General features: G+C 35.8%; 1 protein-coding gene across 2 annotated transcripts in view; it reads right to left on the minus strand.

Moving 5' to 3' along the window:
• The window catches only part of CDKL5 (cyclin dependent kinase like 5), a 124,555-nt gene that overhangs the window by 34,808 nt on the left and 68,483 nt on the right, over positions 1-21,264 (minus strand). For both annotated transcript variants that reach the window (XM_008922354.4, XM_018084197.3), the window contains exons 4-8: positions 12,591-12,636; positions 9,889-10,025; positions 6,805-6,925; positions 5,603-5,662; positions 321-411 (exon numbers count right to left, since the gene is read on the minus strand). In XM_008922354.4, coding sequence (XP_008920602.2) covers positions 321-411; positions 5,603-5,662; positions 6,805-6,925; positions 9,889-10,025; positions 12,591-12,636 — 455 coding nt within the window. The remainder of the gene's footprint in view (positions 1-320; positions 412-5,602; positions 5,663-6,804; positions 6,926-9,888; positions 10,026-12,590; positions 12,637-21,264) is intronic.

Below are 21,264 nucleotides of genomic sequence, written 5' to 3' on the forward strand. Positions count from 1 at the left end.
TAAGGCTGATGGAACATTTCAGGCTACAAGACTACCATGGAAACCTTTTCTGAAGGAAATGGGGGTGAGGGTGTAGAAATTGGGAGTACATCTGTTATAATTCAGCTTAATATTTTAATCAGTTAAACACTGCTCAGCTCAAGATAGGTCATACCAACTCACTGAAAATGAACAAAAATTAATGAAAATCTAGAAGCCTCTTGAAATCTTGCCTTTAAATAAACTACAGTTCTCCACAGCTGAAGTTTACAAAAAGTGCTTGAAAAAACTGTAAAGAATCTGTCAAAATTTATCATGGCAGTTCTACAAACTGTACTTACCCAAGCAAGAGTTCAGGTGAGCGGTACCATCTGGTAGCCACATATTCTGTATAGTTAGCATTGCTTCCTTCAGAGAGGTTACGAGCAAAGCCTGTCAGAGAAACAGCATGAAATATTATAGCCCATTTTAAATACAATATGCACATCACCACTGATTTTGACAGTAAGAGGTCACATCTATTTATATAGAAGCAAATTGTTTACAACCCCTGCTGCAGAATGATCTCTCTAACAAGTGCTTGTCTACTGAAATGCAAGCTTTTATTGATGCAACAGTGAAAGTCAGCACGTCTGCTTTAATGACTACCTTACTTGTGTACTCTCCTCACAAGTCTGTGGAGTTTTGCTATTATTTTTGCTGCTTTACATAATCCAAACAGATTGACAAAAGCTACCTGTTATCATTACGCCACATAAGCTGTTGAACTATTACCTCTACTGAGATGCTTGCAGAAGATTCCCAATATTAGAAACAACAGACATGCAGGTGGAGTAGACTCTTCTGTTCATTGATTTTAATTACTACAGTCTCACTACCTTCAATTTTTTAAACAGGTCAAAAAACTATGTATTATTCTTATTTAAGGACACTCCCTCCCTGACCTGGCAAAGGAAAGGGTCATCTCCTCAAAACTATAAAATGCGGGAATCTACCAAAGATCAGCAAAACTGTTTATATCTGCATTTGGCTCACTCCACAAGTTTTGGCTTCCCACCTGCTTTAGCATCATATTCACTGCAATTTTTCATGAATTAGGATCAGAAAGTAAGTCCAAATTAAATTCTTTCTCCACATCATTTTGTTAACAAAAAAAATTAAGAAGTTATATTTATTTGCAGTTGTACTAAAACTTCACTACTGTCCTAAAGCATAACAATTATGACCACTAGCTCAGAGAAGAAAATCCAGATGTAGGAATAATTTAGACTTTTGTTTTCATTCTCCTCCATTTATAAAATGTCAGCCAAACACCACAGTAATGTTGTTACTGGATTCTTCATGTAGAAGTACTCTAGGGCAGATGTTGTCACTATTTTCAAAAAGTATCAAGATTTTTACTGTTTTCAAACAAATAATTACCAACAAGGTGAGATAGGACAGACAGATCTCAGCAGCAAGACTTCACATGTGTAGGCTCCTTACTAGAGCTCAAACCAATACAAGTTTTTGGGACTGAAATGCAGAAACAGCATTTTCAAAATGCTTTCTTAGTGGCATGTGGCATAAAAACTCAGTCAAAATTTACTCCAAGTTGAAGTAACAATTTGGATGCAGATTATTATTATTAGACTAGTGATTATAGAAAACAATTGTAAATTTGTTAATTACACAGGTTACAGCTGTTACTTTTTGCAAGATACCTTTAAGTTCAAGAGCTAATAAACTAAAAGGCACGTATGATGAGGAACCGATATTTCAAAGTTGTTCCAAAATAATCATAATTCATTTCTGTTCCCATAAAGTCTAATGAACATTACTGATGCTGTTCGAGAAAAGCTGGAAAGGAATTTTTTATTACTTGTAACATGGGGATTGAATAAATTTGGAAACATTACTATATTTAGAACTGCTTAGGCAGCTCTGTTTCTGTTTCAAATTACATGAGCTATCTGATTAATCTTGCCAATGAAAAATCTTCCATTCATGTGTTTAAACAACAGAGAGGAGATAACCAGGAGCTACACTGAGAAATGGGACAGTCAAAATGTGGGAAGGCCCAGACTGAAGGGAGGAGGAGAAAGAAAGAGAAAAAAGTGTCACATGATAGAAATAAACGTGCTAAGGTAACACATGAGCTTGGCAGCACATGAGCCCCTGTGCACCGGAAGAATCAACAGGTCAAGGATGCATCCTCCTCCCTACAGGGCAGTCTATTGGAACTTGGTCAGGAGCTAACATAGTCTGAAAAATCAGCCTCCAGCTTTACAGGCTGGGTGCAGCACAGATTTGATGCGGCAAGAGAGAAAGTAAAATTATCATAATGGACTTCAGTGTCATTTCTATATTGTTGGGTGATATGAGAAACCATTTTATCGATTCAGTACTGCTCTGACTCTGTCACACAATGCAGAATGATGATGGACAGAACTGACAATTCAGGAAAGTATAATACCTTTCTAAGGGAACAATTTTTTTTTTTGTTATGATGGGAATTTGTTTATTGTTCCTTCCTCCAATTGTGCTGAGGTATCGGGTATATAAAAGTAAGAGAAGGAAACAAGGGAGAAGATCAGACCAAACTCTAACTAGTGAGAATGAATAGATTAGAAGATGAACATAGAAGGCAATTTGGGTGAGAGTGACTATGGAAACAACAGCATTTCCAAATGCATCATGATGCAAGAAGAAATAACAAGCAAAATCAGAAATTTCAAGAAAGGACTTGAAACAACTCAGAACATGGTAGGAGAGATGACAAGGAAAACGGTGTAAGGAAAAAAGGAGGAGATTGTCAGTTTCTTACAGAGAAATAAGGCACATTTCAGTTAGACATAAGGTAAAGCATTCTAATGTTAATGACATGTAAGTACTTTAATAGATGCCTAAGAACACTAGGGAACCTCCATTATTCAGAATTTTAAGAATAAGCTAAGCAAACACCTGTCAAGAATGACAAAGACATTCTTAATCCTTTCTCTGAGTAGGTGGAAGAACTAGAGGATTTCTTGAGGTCTTTTCCAGTCCTGTGTTTCATGATTTCTATGCTTACACATCATACTGAGATTAAGAGATTGCTAAAACAAGTAATTTTGAAGCCCTGGTGTTGAAACAGCAAACACACCAGTCAGAAAACCTAAGTACTTCCAACAGTCAGATGCATCTGCTGTAGTCGGCACTTTGTACTGTTTTCTTCTTTCACTTCTATTGGCAGAAATGACACCCACACAACATGTGTCTGGGCAAGCACAACATTCAATCTCAATTTTATCTAGCACGGTATGTACAGAACACATGGCACAAGGATTAAGAAGAGATATCTTGTTAAAAATTTATGAACTTTTCTATTCAAATTATTTTTCTCCACTGAGCTATTGGAAATGGATGCATAGTCCTTTTCTTTGCATTTGTAATCACATGAGGAATGTGACACTGTATGTGACAAGTACCCGTGTTCCAAAATATGATTTAAGTTAGGTAGTCAGACAGCATATGTTAAATCATGTTAAAAGGCAAATTTTTACATCCTAATTTGTGCATGTTCAGGAAACATCTGTGGCTAACACCATTCTGACATGGATTTTACAGTCATAGCTTAAGTTACTAGCAATAATGTCAATTAGCAATAACACTAGAAACTTAAAACTGATTCCATATTAGTAGAGTTTCTCGGAATTTTAAATTCAACTAAATCTGAAAGGTTGATTAAAATTAAAACTAACCCACATGAACAGTAAGAACAACAGAAATTCTCTTAGTTTGCCTTCCTTGATACTGTGCTGATCACTCTGAGTACACTGTGATTGCGTGTCCTTTCCAACAGCACAGAGAGAACATGGCTGGAGCACACAGTGTGAGCAAGCCAACAGACCACACAGAACATCACTGCTAACAGAATTCACATCATCTACATCTAGTGCCAAAGCAAACATCCAAAACATGATCGTACCATTTGTCCGGCTTTATATTTTCCTGCAATACTGCTGCACAGAGGATGTTGAAACAAGTCCACATGCAAAGATTTGTTAGGTGATAGCATATGACAACTCTAATGGTGTTACTTTCAAGGAGGGACATCCCCACTCCAGAAAAAACGAGGGAGGGAGGGAAGCATGTGTGGAGTCAACTGTTCCCTTCAGGACACACTCATGCCCACATTGGCTATTCCTGCATCTGATGAGGTTAGCCCACACTGGAGCAGGCATTGTTCAGGGACAGGCACTGCCCATGTGGTGGTTGTTTAGCTCTGTCTAAGGAGCTTTTGGTCCCCAAAGCTAATGTGGAGGGTGAAGTGGTGGAGAGGGAGCAAAGTGTAATCTACACAAGCCTTCACTCCTTGGAGAGGCCTGGCCCTGCCAACCTCATGGGGTTTGCTTGGCAGTGGTAAGGCCTTGATAATCAGTGTAGAATGAGGGAAAAATCCTGCCCCACCAGCTCTGGGCTTTGGTCAATGGTGCCAGGGCAGCCACAGCAGTGCAGACAGGAGGCCTGTGGATACTGAAAAGGCAAAGGCACCACACAGCAGTACCTGGTGTTCTGTTAGAGCTGCGCAGTTCCTTACACTGGAGAATAAATGGCTCTGAATTCAAAGAACTCGTATGAACTAAATCTTCTAAGGTTTTTCCTAGAACAGTTATTGTTTCTGAATGCTTAAGCAAAAATGCTTTTAGGATTAAATGAAATAAGAAGCATTGCAAATGAAAAATGCCTTTCTTGTGTTCCTAAAAACATATTCCATTCTATTTTGTTAGCTGTTCTTCTTTTCATTCAAAATTGCAGAGGTTTGAAAAGACAGCTTTCAAACTGTTCTCACTGAGAAGTGCCTCTGGGGTAACACTATGGAATTGGCTTTTATTTACCAAGTGAAACTGTAAGCTTTTCAGAGGGAAAAATATTTTATTCTGTGTTTATGTAGCATTTAGAATAAAAATACAGATTGTTGGAACAGTGTACACTCTTCCCTGTTGTCTTTTGGGAATTACTCACATGGCCAAAGTTTGCCTCGTACTGGGGTGACAATTCTTCAAGGTCTTAAAGCTGACATTAAACAGGCTTAGGAAACATGAGAGTTAACATGTACAGCTCTGACTCTAACATCCAGTCATTCAGTCATTAAACATATGTGGACATCTGATTCCTTTATTAGGTAACAAAAAAAGTTGACCTATAACTACACACATAGCAGTCCACAAAAGCCAGTGGTTCAAAAAATACATAAAAAGTATAAATCTGTTGTGCCTTTACTAAACATCAATGAAGAATTATCTTTTCTTTCAATACACAGGCCAGATAAACCCACAGATTTGCTAGCCTCCTAATCAGTTTATCATCTGTGCTGTTCTCAGCTGTGTGTCAGCAGCAGCACTAGCAAAAATAGAGGAAGAGAGAAAGGCAGTGTTTCTATTGACCTGTTAACACAGGTATTTCACAAGGTATGCAAATTAAGCCCAGAGATCTTTCAAATTAAAATACTAGCCCCAAACCTGAAGCAGTAATCAATTCTGACTGTTAAAAGCTTTTTAAACAGCATATACTGTAGAACACTGACATAATAAGGCAAAACTTCACTGCAAGAGATTTTCTTTAAAAAGGTGAGCAGCAGCTATCTATCTATTGAACTTACCAAAGTCACACAACTTCAGAACATCATTGTGGCTTATTAAGAGATTCTCTGGTTTGATATCTGAAGTATCAGAGTAGATGTGAAAAAAAAAAGAGCTGTTAATTTCCCTTTAATTTTGAACTTTGTCAACAAATATTATTTCATTATAATGTATTTAGAGATATTCACGCAATCATAAATGAAGCATTACAAGAGCAACTGCTGAAACAGCTTCCAGCAATTCAGTTCGTAAACAGGCAGAATTAATTTTCTGCCTTTTGAAGTCTTTTTAAGTGTTTCCCAACAAAATATGGGAAGATAAAATGTGCTTACAGATATTCCTGGGCAGCAAACCAATATGCATAATATTGCATATTGCAAAATAATAGAAAGAACTGATATTTAATTACCCAGTTAACCAATAAAATGTTGTGTGTTGTGCTCAGCATTTTCGGCTATAATGACCATCTTGATCATCTCTTGTAATTTGTTTAGAAAAAACATCTTGTCTAGTTTTAAGCCCTTTTTTTCATTCCTATATGGATATTGCTGTGTACACACATGGTATATTTTTCAAACTATATATTACAAAATGTTTTCAGACTCTTGCTTATGTTTGATTGGTCTCAAATATAAAAAGCATATTGTATAAGAATGTTAATTTAATGGAAACATTAATTAGAAATGTTACTCTTGCAAAGCCACAAAGCAAAATACAATTTTATTAAATCAGGATAAAAGACATAAAACTAGATAAAGTCATACATCAAGATATGTACTTTAAGTGCTTGAAGCTTAGGGGAGCTGGGAGGATCTACGTTAAGAAGTAAAACATGGGAGACCAAGTTTTAAGTTTTGGATTTTTTTTCTCCTAGTATTCTATTATCAGATTCAAAAGTGAAATGACTGACCACCACGAAAGGTTTAAAAAATTCCTTTTCCTTAGACAATGTCTGTACTTCAGTTTCACTTCACAATTTTTATATCATGCCCCAAAGACAGTGGACAGCAAGTTTTATATGTAGATGAATTTAGCTTTAAAATTATCTGAAGTCACACAGTAGACTTAAGATCCAGCCCAACTGACAATTTTTTTCCTGTTGATATAAAGCAATTGCTTCTATTTATGTTAAATACAAATTACTTTAAGCTGTAACATCTTTCCCTGTAATAAGCAAATTCCTACAGGGGGCTTAATTTCATATGGAGAGCTACACACTTACCTCTATGAACAATATCATTCTTATGGCACCAATGAATTGCTTTAATTAGCTGGTAGATGTAGCTTTTCACTTTTTCTGGTGGAACTCCATTTGGCATTTCTTCTAGCAATTCAAGCATATTCTAAACATTTAAAAGACACATTATTTAAAACAGCTATACTCTAGTTGCTGGAAGATAACACGCATTCAGCCTTCTGAAGCAACATACTTAGGTTGCAGAGCCTGGTCATGGAACAGTAGTTTAACATTCAAGGAGTGTATTTTAATCATAAGCATACTCCTAGCTGTTACATAAACATTAAAGGTGAACCACAAATAAACCACAAGTTCTTAAAAGACTGTCATCAAACCAGTTATCCTAACACATCTAAAATGTCATTTAGTTACAAAACATTGCTTTAACAGTCAGTGTGTCTGTATGAAAAGTTCAGCAAAGCACAGCATTTTGTAAGTACACAACAGTGCTTTAACAAACTATTTCTTTCATTCTTTTAGTTCTGCTGCTTTGACATTGCAGGGCCAAGATTAGTCACAAACCGTATCCGTATATGAATGGGTATAAAGTCAGTTAGTGGAAATGAAGTAACATATAAAAATGCCTCACAGGGGCATAAATATTAACCTAGGGAGTGTTCTATAGCTATGTATTAGCTACAGAGATCCTAGACATATTGGCACTACAGTAACTATGGCCATATCAACTGTTTTATGGATATACCTAGGAAAGAAAACAAACTTCCTGTTTATACTAGTAAATTTCTTCTTTGAAAAAGAACACTTAGATTCCCATTATGTTAGCAAATGTCTCTAATTTTGCACAATTAGAAATACAATGGAGTTTGTACACTGAATGAATAATAGACAGCAGCAGCACACTTGAAGAGAGAAAAGTCTTACTTACTGAACACTGAAATAGAAGTATTTTGGCTATATGGCCCTACACCACTCATTTAATTATGGATTTGAGCATTTGTAGATTTTTCATTTGAAATAAATTTATCTTGTCTTTGACAAACATTTTCTTTAGCTGTATAGAAATATTTTTGAGGTTTTTCTTGAACAATATTTTAATGAACACAAATACAAGACAAAACAGAGACTTTGATGATATGATGATATGATGAAATGTTTGAAAACATTTTTAAGTTTTGCAATCTATGAAAAAATACTGGAACTTTTGTGCTTGAGCATAAGTTTTCTTAGAAATACACTTCAGATCTGAGAAAAGGAATTTTCTGTTAAGGAACCATATTGATTTTAGTTAGACTCTAGTCCACACAGAAGGCCACAGATCTGGACAAGTAAGTCAAGAAGTTAGTATTACAAGTACAAAACAAAAGAGTAGCATCAACACAGCAAGACATAACCCAATACGAAGACAGTAACCAAGGGGATGATGAAAAAAAGGAGATTAGACTAAATGTGAATTTAAGTAATCTGGATTTCAGTATTGCAGAGCTAAGATTCCCCAAAAGACACAAAGTGTTCATCACCAGTTAAACAAAAAAATTCAGTTTTTACTACATCACATTTTATTTAATTCCTTCTACTCTCCTCTCATCCAAAAAATACAGAAATTATCCTGGTCTTTGAAGAAATCATAGTGAATATTATTTAACATATTAGAAAAGAAGAAACATTCCTGGTTGTGAAGTTCCACTGAAAAGAAAGGTGACCATTAATACAGAAATTACATTAGACACAGACTATATGTGATGCCTACCTTTATCATTAAATTCTTTTATTTTGATGCAAATAATGTTAGATATTACAGCCTGGTGTTTTTACTGATGCTAACAATTTTTGAAGCATACCCCTCATCAGATCAATTAAATATCTTTTACTTATGCTGCTCTTCCAACCCACTACTACACAGAGCTTAGCCAAGTCAACTATAACAGAAAATTAAATGTTTGTGCTAAGTTGGTGTGTGATCAAAGACATTCCATGCATCTGGAACAATTACAAGGAACATGGGTGAAACAAGTCAAGATTTGAATGTTAGATCTGAGTAAGATCCATCACATTAGAAGTTGCTGATCTGCTGGTGAAAACCAGAAGTGATTTCTGCCAAACTGTGGGCTAATACAGGTCACCTCACATTATGCAATGAAGTTATACAACAAAAGAAATTGTTGACTAAGGTAAAGGAGACATAGTATTTAGGGGTGTGAAATTTTTAGACAAGACTGAAGAGGACTATCACTCAGCTAGACTGCAACATCACACTGGCAGGATATTAAATGAAAATTTAAATCAAGGGAGCAGTACCTCATTAAGGCAACAGAGATACGCATGTTTAAGCTTGCTTTATTTTTCTTTTTTTTTTTTTTTTACTCTGTGTATCTGCATACCATCTAATTTTTGCCATGAAGAAATCCTAAATGGTTAGAATTTGGAGCAAAGGTCTACCTCCATCATGAGCTTGCTAAAATAACAAAAGACTAATCTGTTCTAGGTTGTTTCTCTCTGGAAACAGACCAGGATGCTTGGCAGTAGTAGGCCAATCTAAGGAAATTTTGGAATAGTTTCAAAATGAGGTCAGGACTGGAGATAATGACAGTGATCTTTGCCAAATCCCTCTAAGCAACTATTGATAGTGGCCTTGTTACAGAAATACACAAACAAATCCTATTTTTAACAGGGAAGGATGGAGAAAGTTGAAAGAGATTCCAAGGTCAAAAGTGTATGATCCTGTTTTGAAAGACTACGTCAAGATTCATTACACAACATAACACAGGACAGTTATCCAGCTTTACAATTAAACTGGATTAAAGAGTTCAGACTGAATTTTTTCTTCAAATCATATGTATTCCAGTCTACATAATTTGTCGACATTTGAGTTCATATATATGGAAAATTTTTTTTTAAAAAGTACCAACACATGATCTAAAAACAGTAGTAAAGTTATCAGGGTTGCTCTCTCACAACGGATGTCTAATTACAACTCAGACGTACTAATGTTTCTGCTGTTTCTCTTTATAGAATAGAATAGCTTAATTTTTAAAAATAAAAGCAATTTTAAAGACATTTTCAGTAAGCTGGTGATTTAACTGTGGCAAGGATACTACAAACTCAACTCACTTTTTCCACATATTCAAAAACTAAGTATAATTTTCCTCTTCTTCTGAAGGCTTCCTTCAACTCCACAATGTTCTCCTGTTTCAAAGTGCGAAGCATTTTAAGCTCTCGTAAAGTGGTTTCTTTGACTTCTTCATTTTCTGGAGTGCAAAGTAAAAGTGACATAGTAAGCTTACTAAAGAACAAACAAATTTTAAGACCCAAGCACAGATTTGTAAGTCCTGTAAGTTCCCCACAAGGCTTCCAAAGGAAATTCAGCAATGCCAGCCCAGTGTAGCAGCTACAGAAGGCAGCAGAGTAAGTATTGATGCAATGAAGCTTTGAATCTAATTCAGAGGAATCCAGAAATTTACCTGTTTTGACAACTTAATTTAACTGATTTGACAATTTAATTCTCTGAAAGGTGTTCAAGAAAGGAATGTTTTATTAATGCTCCATACACTGTTTATCATTATAGGGCCTTGAACTAACTGGGTTCTAAAGGACACTGCTAATGAAATGTGAAGTAAACTAGACTACATTAGGTTTTATTTTTCATTTAGTAAAGTGAAATCCATTAATTCAGTAAATTTGCTCATGCACACATAGAAATAGGGTTCTTAGCCTCTTAGAACTGTTATCCACAACAGAGAGATATTAAATGAGATGTGTTTGCATAAATTCCAAGCTAAATCACATCTGCAGGTCATGTACCACAAAGACAGCCAGAGGCAGAGGAATTAAAAACAAGGAAGAGAACTTGTTTTTCCAGGGCAAAAGGCAAAACCAGGTTTGTAGAGGAGAGAGAATAACACAGATCATGCAAATGCAATAATCATCAACAGAAGAGAGAGGGGAAAAAATAAAAAAAATCAAGTGTAGCAAGAGGGAAGAGGAAAACAAAATACTATAATCACAAATGTTTTGATTAAAAATATATAATTTAGAGCAATCTAAATCTTTTCATTTTAAAACTGAGTGCTTGATGTTGGCTTGCATCAGCCTGATTACATAATCTCATCTATTGCGAGACAGACTCTTTTGAGCGCATTTAGCATTCATATGTCAAAAACCGGCAAAGATTCAGTGAAACAAAAGTGTCAATAGAAACAATTACAGAATATTCAAATTTCTAATGAACTACATATTAACAAGACAGATGTGAAATGGGCTGAATCAAATCCATCAAAAGAACTTCTGTCATATTTCCAGAAGCTCGTAAACAACTAGCTACAGCTCTGAAAAGCAGTCATCAGTCATGTAAACTGACATTATGTAATACTCTTGGAAAGCCAGACCTAATGGCAATGTTGCATTTTTTGTTTTCATTTTTTGGTAGAGAGGCTAATATAATAATCTTGTTTGAGGTTTAATTAAAACTGAGATTTATTGCCTATGATCTGTACTGAATAGCCACAGCAAGTTCCAAAAAGAAATTCTGAAGTACACTCATTACTTGGTCAAGATGGTCACCACAATTAAACTATCTCCTGCATTCTTTAACAGGGATTTAGAACAGCTTTCTAAATAGCAGAGCTAAAACATTCATCAAATATGCTCTTCAAGTGTCTGGAAAAATGACCTGCAAAGCAGAAGTCTGCGTTGAGCAAAACAAGAGGCAAATCAGACTCTGCTGTAACTCTGAAAATTACAGGCCTTGTAACCAACAACACCTCCATGGCCACCACCAATCCTAAAACAATAACAGAAAATAAAAGTTCACTAAAATAAAGTGGCTGCTATTTCTTGAAACAACATTCCTAGCTTTCAGCTAAAGCCTCAGTACATGGCAAACCACAGCTGCATTTCATCAGACCGGGCTGACTCCTCTTATTACTTCATACTTGTCTTCTCCTTCTGTTTGTGCCAGGCCATTAGGGATCGGGGCTAACTTCTCATGTACACAAGGCAGACAATTGCTGCCGTGGTTGGTTGCCAGTTTTTCCTATGATAGAATATGGTGATTGACTGTTCCCCAACAAGTGCAGGTCAGAGAGACAGTCTTGTCTTGTTCAGTTCTTTGGGTGTATTACTGGGTGAGGAATGGGGGCGTGCAGCATTCAGAATAATTTCCACGTGTCCTGCCTTCTGCCACCCCCTTCGTCAGCAACAGTAAGCCTCGCAGAAGTTGGGTCTTCCTCCCTTCAGCAACACTGCAGAGTACACAGGCTGCTGTGAGGGGTCAAAGAGCAAGTTTCTTGAAGAGAGTGGAGCCTGCTCCAGTGAGGACAGAGCAGCTGCCTCACCACCCAGCTTCCTCCATGGACCCCTGGGAGCTTCTGGATTTGTCCTCGTATGACTGAACTTCTCAGGGACTTCTCTCAGTCTCCTCCATTTACCGCTTCAAATCGCCCTAACATTTAGATCCCCTCTCACAGATGAAGTGTGATAAAGCCAAAGACTGTGCAAGCTACTACTACAAGAGGAGTTTTTTTACATTTCCTAGTCACATCCAGTCTCTAAATGATAGATCTTACTCCTGCATATGACACCACAATCTCAGCCATATTAAGACAGATGCATCAAGAAAGAAAGGTAGTTATCTAGTTAGTGTATAATGCAGTCCCTAGGCAGGTATGAAGGATTAAGTATCTTGAATATTCACAAAGCTAATGAATCATTATAATTTTTAAATCATATCTTGATACATGAGACTTCTTATTTCAACTGGAGAGATATTAACAATGTAGTTATTACAGAAAAGATCACGGAGCAGAAAAGGTTACCTTCACTGTCTTTGAATTTCTTGATAGCCACAATTTCATGTGTCTCCTGTAAAACAAAAGCAAAGAAAGGAAAATGAGCAAGACCTGCTGTGTGTTTTCTTGTGCCTTTTTTTCTTTCTCCTGAGCATCAGAGGAGAAAAAAAGAAGCATCCAGAGAAATTTCACACTGCAAAGAAGTTAAATAAAAATCTGGTAAATACCTCAGTGATTGGGCCAAATGCAATACACACCCACATGTAACAGATATATCACAATTAGGAACCCCAGTATAAAAGCAACAGAGTTAAATGCCAAAAGTTCATATTCAAATACTGTTTAACAGATATCAATTAAATTTTCATAAGAAAAAATGAATCTTGTTTCTTAGTTATTCTGATTTTCTAACAATCAGAATCTGGCCAAAGTATGAATGTGGGTGCTTATCTTTACGAGGTGAAATGAAAATACTGTGCTATTATTTGGCTAAGGCTTATAATAAGACCTGTAATTTTGGCTGCCAAAAGTTTTTGGGCTTCAAAGACCAAATATCCACAAAGAACATGATATTAGGAAAGTAGCTTCTCTGTGCCTCCTTATAAAAATCTGTCATCTTAAGGGAAGCCCATCCAAAACCAGGATCAGTAATTGCATTTGGCAGTGTTCACCCATGCTTACAATAAGTGGTAACTTCTTAATGTCCACCTGCCTTTGCATTCCTTTAGCATTTTCTACTCACCAAACCTGGTTGTCATAGGTCACATTTTTCTCTTAAATGAAGACATTTCTCTCTTGTTGTGTGAGCAGGAATGCATTTAGCACATGGCCAAAAAGCACCCAACACAACATGACTAGTGCAGGTCTGTTCCTGCAATGATGCAGCAATTGAATTTTAGTAACAGGACGCACAGAGTTAAGGAATGTGAGCAGAGAGGTAGGAGGCTACCTGGGTTACTTGATGAGCTAGATCTAGCTCACACACCCTTTTTTGTTTACCAAACATTACAGTTTAAAAAAAACCCCAACAATATCCCACTATTAACACTATGCAAAGGCTGGATCAGAGAATAGCAATGAAAAGGGAAGCCCTCCTGGAATACTTAAAGACATGTGCATAACCAATTACAGAGTAATACAAAGACTTACTCCATTTTTCATTTCAAATCATTGTAACACACGAACATGCAAAATACCTGACCCTGGAAAAACCCATGTAGATAGTGAATAATGTCATTTAAGGCGTTTAAGTGAAAATCAATACTACTATGACTAAAAATGAACTTGCAGTCAAATATAAGAATGAATGTGTGTGTATATAATTTGCATGTTTAAAAAAATAATCCTTTGATCATCAGTCATACCATCTATCTGAAAAACTTGCAAGCATTTTATTGTGTATTGATTTAAGTAACCGAACTATATCTACCTTGCATTGAAGAAAGTTAGTTCAGCAGAAGCATCACGTGCAATTAACTCTTAGAGGAGACTTGCATTGCTTTTCTGCTTCTGAAACCTACCCTTCACACACACTGGTCTAACGTGGAGGCTGATAGATACATTGCATAAATTCAGCTGAGGTCCAAGCACTACCTTTAGCTCAACCAATTTACAGAACAGTAAAGACAGGGATGTCAGAAACAAGGAAACAGTACACATTTCAGGTTCAGAATGATTCTGACAGTCTTGTCTTTAGCTTTTATGTCAAATACAGTTCCTTAGTAATTTTGTTTCAGGAAACTTACAAACTAAGCAAACTATTTTACTAATTATATTTTTACTACTATGTTATAGTATTTATTTATTTATTAACTCTAACTCTAGTAATAATAGTAAGAGTTACTAGGACTATAAAGGAACATTAAGTGGTTGAGTAAATTTAGCTTATTTGACTTCTGGTAGCTACTGGTAGCTGCTCTGGCTAATTAAGCCTCTGAAGGATTTTTTAGAAAAGGAACACTGTAATTGCCCTTGAAAGCCTCTGTTGACTGTAAATGCCTATGTTTAGACAGTGTGCATATACCCCTTCACAGATAAGTCAAATTTATCCATTAGTATTAACATGCCTATTTCCCATGAAGTAAAAGAAAAATTTGTAGATGTTTCAGCTATCATCAAAAATCTGTGTTTTTATTCTCAAGGTAATAGCTTATGTACAGTGAAAGAAATGTAGGAGTTGGAAAATGTATCCTTACACAGAGAAGAATTCGGCATTATTCAAGAAAACTAATCCATGTGGCTTTTCTGCCATATCCTGCTGCGTACAGTGAAAGTGATTATTTTGGAAATTAAGTTTTAAAAGCTCTTGGGTCAAGGTCCTGCAAAGACTTATGTAAGATATGCTATCGAACGTCCTGCAGGATTTTGACTATTTACAGTACTTAAAGCATGAGTGGCTCCAGGAATAACAAGAACAGAAAGACCTCAGCAACACACATATGGATGAAAAAGTTATTCAAAACAGTTCAAAAAAATCCCACATTTAAGAAATTTTCATTTGAAAAACTTTATCACTTGTATTATTTCAATAAACTTATCAATGATGTCATAATTTATATACAACATATTTCCTATCTTCAAAAAAACCCCCTAACAAATAATATTTAAATAACCTGAAGTGAAACAACACCACAATGAGACATCTTAGGGAGGAACATTCTTGTCTAGGTTTCTTGGAGGACCACATCCTATCTAAATGCTATTCCCTAGGAATCTGCCACTGGTGAAGCAGTCAACACAAAGCTAAAATGGTTACAAAGTCAGCCAAGATTTATACATAGAGTTTTAAATACAATGCACTTGCTTGTCCAAAAAGCCTGTAACTTCCCTGTGATGCAGAACACCTGATGGTGCTCCATCAGATAGAAGAGAAAACTGAAGCCAAGTGTACATTTCTCAATTCTTGGCCACATGCTCTAAACCAACTAAATAGTTTACATGAGGCAACATATGAGCTCATCATAATTTTAAACTATTTTCAAAAGGAAGAATCCATCTGAAATGCTCTGTTCCTCTATTTGCCACTACTCCTACTAATTTTGAACTAGATGTCTAGTTTTCACCACATTTTACAGAGAAATGCAAGTTCTAGAAAGAGGAAATTTCAAAAAAATGGTCTCAAATTTGTCAGTCATATATAGAATATCCTTCCTTGGGGGAAGGAAGCAGTAAGAACTCTATCTCCTGTATAATGTACGATGTTGCAGATCAGCAGCATATGGAGACTGTGCAATGGCACTGTACATAATTTTCACTCAGATAAACTAATACAGAGTAAGATTGGAAAAGATGGAATACATTTTGTATATGGACCAATACAGCAGGCATATAGTAGAGATGGTAAAAATATGCTTCCTGGATTAGGAGACAGATGCTAGAGCTGCTCTGATGATGGCAAAACAAGTACTGACAGGCACTTGGTGCAAAGCAAACAGACAACAACACATTGCTAAGCCCTGAGAAGATGGACAGAATTGGGGATACAAAGAAAAGCAGAGCTTTGAGCAATGAGGGAATTCAACAGTGATAATTCAGACTCCTGGGGAAATCTGAAAGGTTCTTTACAGATCAAATTAGGCTTTGTTACTTAAACCCTTACTTAAAAGTCCTTTTGGAGATCTAAAGTCTTTTGTGGATCTGGTGGTCTGCTCTTCAAAAACAGGTCAAATTGGAATTCTCAAAAATAGAATTGCCATTCACTAAAATATATATTTTGCATTTCAAAGGGTTTTTTTCAAGACTGTACTATGAAACAGAACAGTACTGAACACCATGTTCAACTTGATTCTGGAAACCCTACTTAGACAATAGCTCAGTATCCAACTCCTAGCATGGAAAACTGCCACATCAAATTAAATGTATCATCTACGTAGATAAGACTGTTACTAGTTGATTCAGAGTTTGGGACTTCAGTGAATGTCAAAGAAAAAATTTAACCCTTTCTGATCTCTACCACCACCTGATATCATGAAGTATGAAAATTTGTGTTCACTTACCTGTACCTCTTTTTCACTCAGCTACGTTTATTACTAAGCATCTCATTATCATGCTGTAATAAAAAATTCTGGCCTCAGTATTTCACTTTACATTCTGAGGCAACAGCAAATTTGCAAATACACAAGTCAAATCCCTCTTGGCTTTGGCATTACATCTGATTATTGAGGACATATATTACAAACATTCTATGTTATAAAACTACAGGAAAAACACTGTTTTACAATTAAGTATGCAACAACAGATGAATATTACTGAAAACACTTTGTGTAAAATTTAAGGACCTACAGAAACTGATTATTCAGACTACATGATTACATATGTCTAAAACGGGGCAAACTATGGCTCTTCTTCATGTACAAACCTGCTAATACCTTTTAATAAGGCTAAGACAAAAATTTCTGTTCTATTTGCTTTACATATAAACACAGTGACAGAGAGGAGGAAGGAGATACTTGCTCATGGGAAAAGCGTATCTTCAGTCCTGGAGATGGGAATCACTTCATGCTAGGGCTCAGTCCTTTCCTTTACCTCAAAATATATGTGGGAATTGCCTCTGGAGAAAACATGTGCTTTACTGTCTGCCCACTTAGCCACAGATGAGAGGCGAGTATGGCTATGGGAGCTGAGCAGTTCTCACTGCTCCTGGGCTTCCTCACAAGATTGTAGTAGCTGGTGTTTCCTGTTGCCAGTATCAAACTAGAAGAGTTCCTAATTCAAAACCATTTAATTTTATCTCATTTAAAGTAAAGAGGTCTCCTGTTTTTCCATTGTCTCTACAAAATGTATATGTAATTACATATTGCACAAAACACCAGTGATTTCCAGAACAGCAGAGGAAGGTATCTCTGTTGTTTCCAGAAAGAACCTTGATGTTAATGATGGGAGTACTCAAGGACAAAGATCTTAGAATAAGATAAGTATAAACCAAGATCTTAGAACTACAACCATTCTTCCCCAGAAAGAAAAAACATGTCGTATTCTTGAAAATATTATGTTACAAAGAAGAATCTCTTCAAATGTTTGTCCCTATTTTGTTTCAAGAATTTCTGTTAGGAATTTTTTTCCTTTTTCTTTTACATATCATGGAAAATCTGACACAAAGCATAGGAACACAAGAAGATTCTTGAAAAATAGACAAGATTCTGACCTTCTGGAAGTTACATCATTCACCAATAATTTTACTACCTCACCCTATATAATTACAAGAATTTCTCAAGCATGGATTTTTTAAGCAACTGAAAAAACAAGTGTTTATAAAAATCAACAAGCATGAGCAGATATAGCAGTAGTCAATACTGAGCACATCCCATGCACAAGCAGTGTATTGCTGCCTTCACTCAGGCTAAAGCAGTATCTAGTACATCACATCAGGGTTTTATGCTGATATATTAAGTGCCATATTAAGATATGACATGGTATGTTCTGTGATTGGAACAAGTATAGATGTATATCTGTACAAGTATGAAGCTGTAAGGCCCAAAGATAAATGCATGTTCAACTTCTGCTAGAAAAAGTGAAATCAATCACATTTTCTACTCATAGATAATATAAAAATAATGTTATAATATAAAATAATTTTATAAAAATAATTTAGAAGCAAGCAAGAAGCTGATTTGATCCTAATCAATCCATAATTACTTCCACATCACTTAGTTTGCCACAACAAAGACACATATTAAAAAATCAACAAAATTCAGCCAAACATATCCTATGGCTAATGTCTTTTCAGAACAAAGTAGTACAGTTACTTTGACTTGCATAAGCATTACTATGTTCTTGGACATTTAAGCATTTAGAACAGATCTTTCAATAATTTTGATTCTAGCAAAATTACAGATCATTAAGCGATCAGCAGAGGCAACAAAAGCCCAGAAAACCATTGCAAGATGGTAAAGCACTTTTAAAGAGTTGCTTAAAATGAAACTTTAAAAAAATGAAACCCAACCAATTAATTTTTCAAAACAAAAGGAGAAAATATTAACATTTTAGTCAGTATTGATCAATGGATCATAAATGTAACATTAGTCATAACAAAAATCTTTAAATTTACGCCAAGCTACCTCACAATGCACATTCTGAGGGGTAACAGGCATCGTTACCTCCATGTAAATCAGGTCCTGAAGTCATCACAGTGTCTTGACTCTATTTGCATTCTGCCTTAAAACACTACTACCTTTGGACAGTATTACAGACTAGAACACACCTTCTTGTCTTCTCCAGACTTCCAGTGTTAGGTGCTGGCAATTTTGCTGGCACTTACTTTCAAAATCTAATGGAGTACCTTAAAATATGCTCTGTAGAAAAAAGAGAGATGTGCAAGATGACAGATTCAATTTCTTTTTTCAAACAGTTTGACATTAGGATATGTAAGTCATAGCACTGTGTCTTCTTCTACACCAAAAAAACTTTGGAGGATTTCCCTCAAGAGGTGCTTCACTGCTTTAATCTTGTATTTCTCCTTTGAGAAAACTGTAGCTCTCCTATTTTTCACTTAAAAACCCCACACTTGGTTTATCTAAGAAATATGACTCTTAGCATAGGCGAACTTTCAGGAAATTACTTCCTAATCTAGAAGTCCTACTTATCTTTAGAAGAGACAGAGCCTTTGGTAAATAATGACAGAACAGTGTGTCTGAGTTATCACAATGCCTTTATTTACTGGAAAATGGCTTAGACTTTTTCCAACACATAGAGTTTACTTGAGAAGCACCTAGAATGAATCACCATAAATCAATTTTATATCTCTTGAAAGCAGAATGTTATTTACTAACCATCTAAGTGCAGGAGAAGACTCTTAACAGAACAAAGATCTATATACTTCACATGCCATTTTAATGAAGATGGTCACACTATCTCCTGATTGAGGAAAAACAAAAGCAGGACTAGAGAAAGCTTAAACCACTCTGGACCCACTAGAAGATTTTCAAGGGCAACAGGTATGGAAGCTCAACTCTTCCACTGGGAAAAGAAGCACAAGAAAAGGTTGAAAGCTTGAGCTACAAGTTTGACAGGAAATGTCAAAGTGCGTGAAATGGTGGAAAGAGACTTCTTTTAAAAAATGCAAGCAGATTTGAAACAGTTTCTCTGATTTCTTTCTCTATGTCTTTCAGAAACACAACTCTGTTGCCTGTTCAGAAGCTATGAGCAAATGCTTGCTTTGGTTTAAATCAAGTGTAATTCAAGGGAGTCATGAATAGCAAGCATTTCTCATTCAACAGTCAGATGAATCTGTAAGCCAAATGAGTGGCCCATCTGTATCATGGACTCAGACTGGGGCTCCCCTTCAAAGTGCCACAGCCTCCAGTGGCAGAATCAAGGCAGACTGATGGCTCTTCCCTCCATTGGTGGCAGAGGCTCCTCAGACTGCAGTAACTTCACAGAGTCACAGGACAGGTGGGGCTAGAAGGCACCTCTCTGCCAGTCATGAATGTTCCCATCACTAGAGATACTCTGAATAGCCTTGGAGGTATTAAAAATCAAAAAAAAAAAAAAAAAGGAACAACCTGCTGTTGCTGATTCTGCTTTGAGCAGTTATTAGGAGGTACACCTGAACCCTAAGGCGTGCACTGCAGTGCATGAATTTTATGTTCTTCAAAAACTTGAAGTCTACTAATTTAGAGCATAAATACTGCCCTGAAAAGAACATTTACAAGGAAGTGAACCTGCTCAGTATTTTCTATGAGCTACTAGGCTGATGATAACAGTTAGCATTGAAACTTTCATTGTTGCAACACATTTTTCATATTTATTCACAATTTCTTCCAAGCAACAAAGTAAATATGCATCCCCAAAGAATTTGTATAATAACGTAATGAAAAGGATCTGGAACAAAAAGAAGCTTTTAAATACTATAAATGTAGCTATTCTAGCTTTTCATGGTAAACTGGTACTATTGTAGCAATTTTTAAAACAATCTGTCCTTCATTTCATTTTATTGTAGCACTAATCCATATAATTTTACAATTTGACAATATTGTTTAATCCAAACCATGGATGTAAAACATAAACCAAATTCAGTAAAGTTCTATAAAATGTTTCTGATACTGAAACATCAATAATAGTAATTTAAGTTACAAACCTCAGTCTTCTTCCAGCTCTATTTGATTTTTTTTTTGTCTGCTGGAAATTGTAAAAATAAAAGCTATTTATAAATAACATAACATTGCACTGGGCAGATACCAGCATTATTTAATTACTTCTTATAGCCAAATCTTCTTGGCATTCGGAATACAAGTGATAACAAAGTGGAAAACGTAGAAAGGTAACCTGTACCACCTTTAAAGCTTCCTTAAGATATTGCTGACTCCATAAACGCAGAGGTCAACAAGACATTTCTAATCACATTGCATTTCCTGTTTTTTTGTTATTATGAATGCAATGTTCCTTTCCTGGGCATCTCGTTACTCAAGAGCAGGTAGAACTTATTGGAAAATACTTGCTTGGTTTGGTTGGTTTTTTAACATTTTTTTCAGTGCAAAAGTCTACAGTGTTGTTATCCCAAGTTTGAGTGTCAAAACAGTTTAGTATGATTGGCTGAACTTCTGAATTCTATTACATTTCAGGCTTTAGTTTTGAAATATTTACTTCTGCACTGGATACAATTTATTTTTTATTTGGTACTTTCACATTTTATTTTTTTTTCTTTTTTCTTATCAACAGTCTGACAGGCATTTTCTTTAATTTGTAAAACCAGACCTACTGTGAA

The sequence above is a fragment of the Manacus vitellinus genome, unplaced genomic scaffold (genome assembly GCF_001715985.3).
Source record: "Manacus vitellinus isolate BGI_N305 unplaced genomic scaffold, ASM171598v3 scaffold_7_pilon, whole genome shotgun sequence".
NCBI classification, from domain to species: domain Eukaryota; kingdom Metazoa; phylum Chordata; class Aves; order Passeriformes; family Pipridae; genus Manacus; species Manacus vitellinus.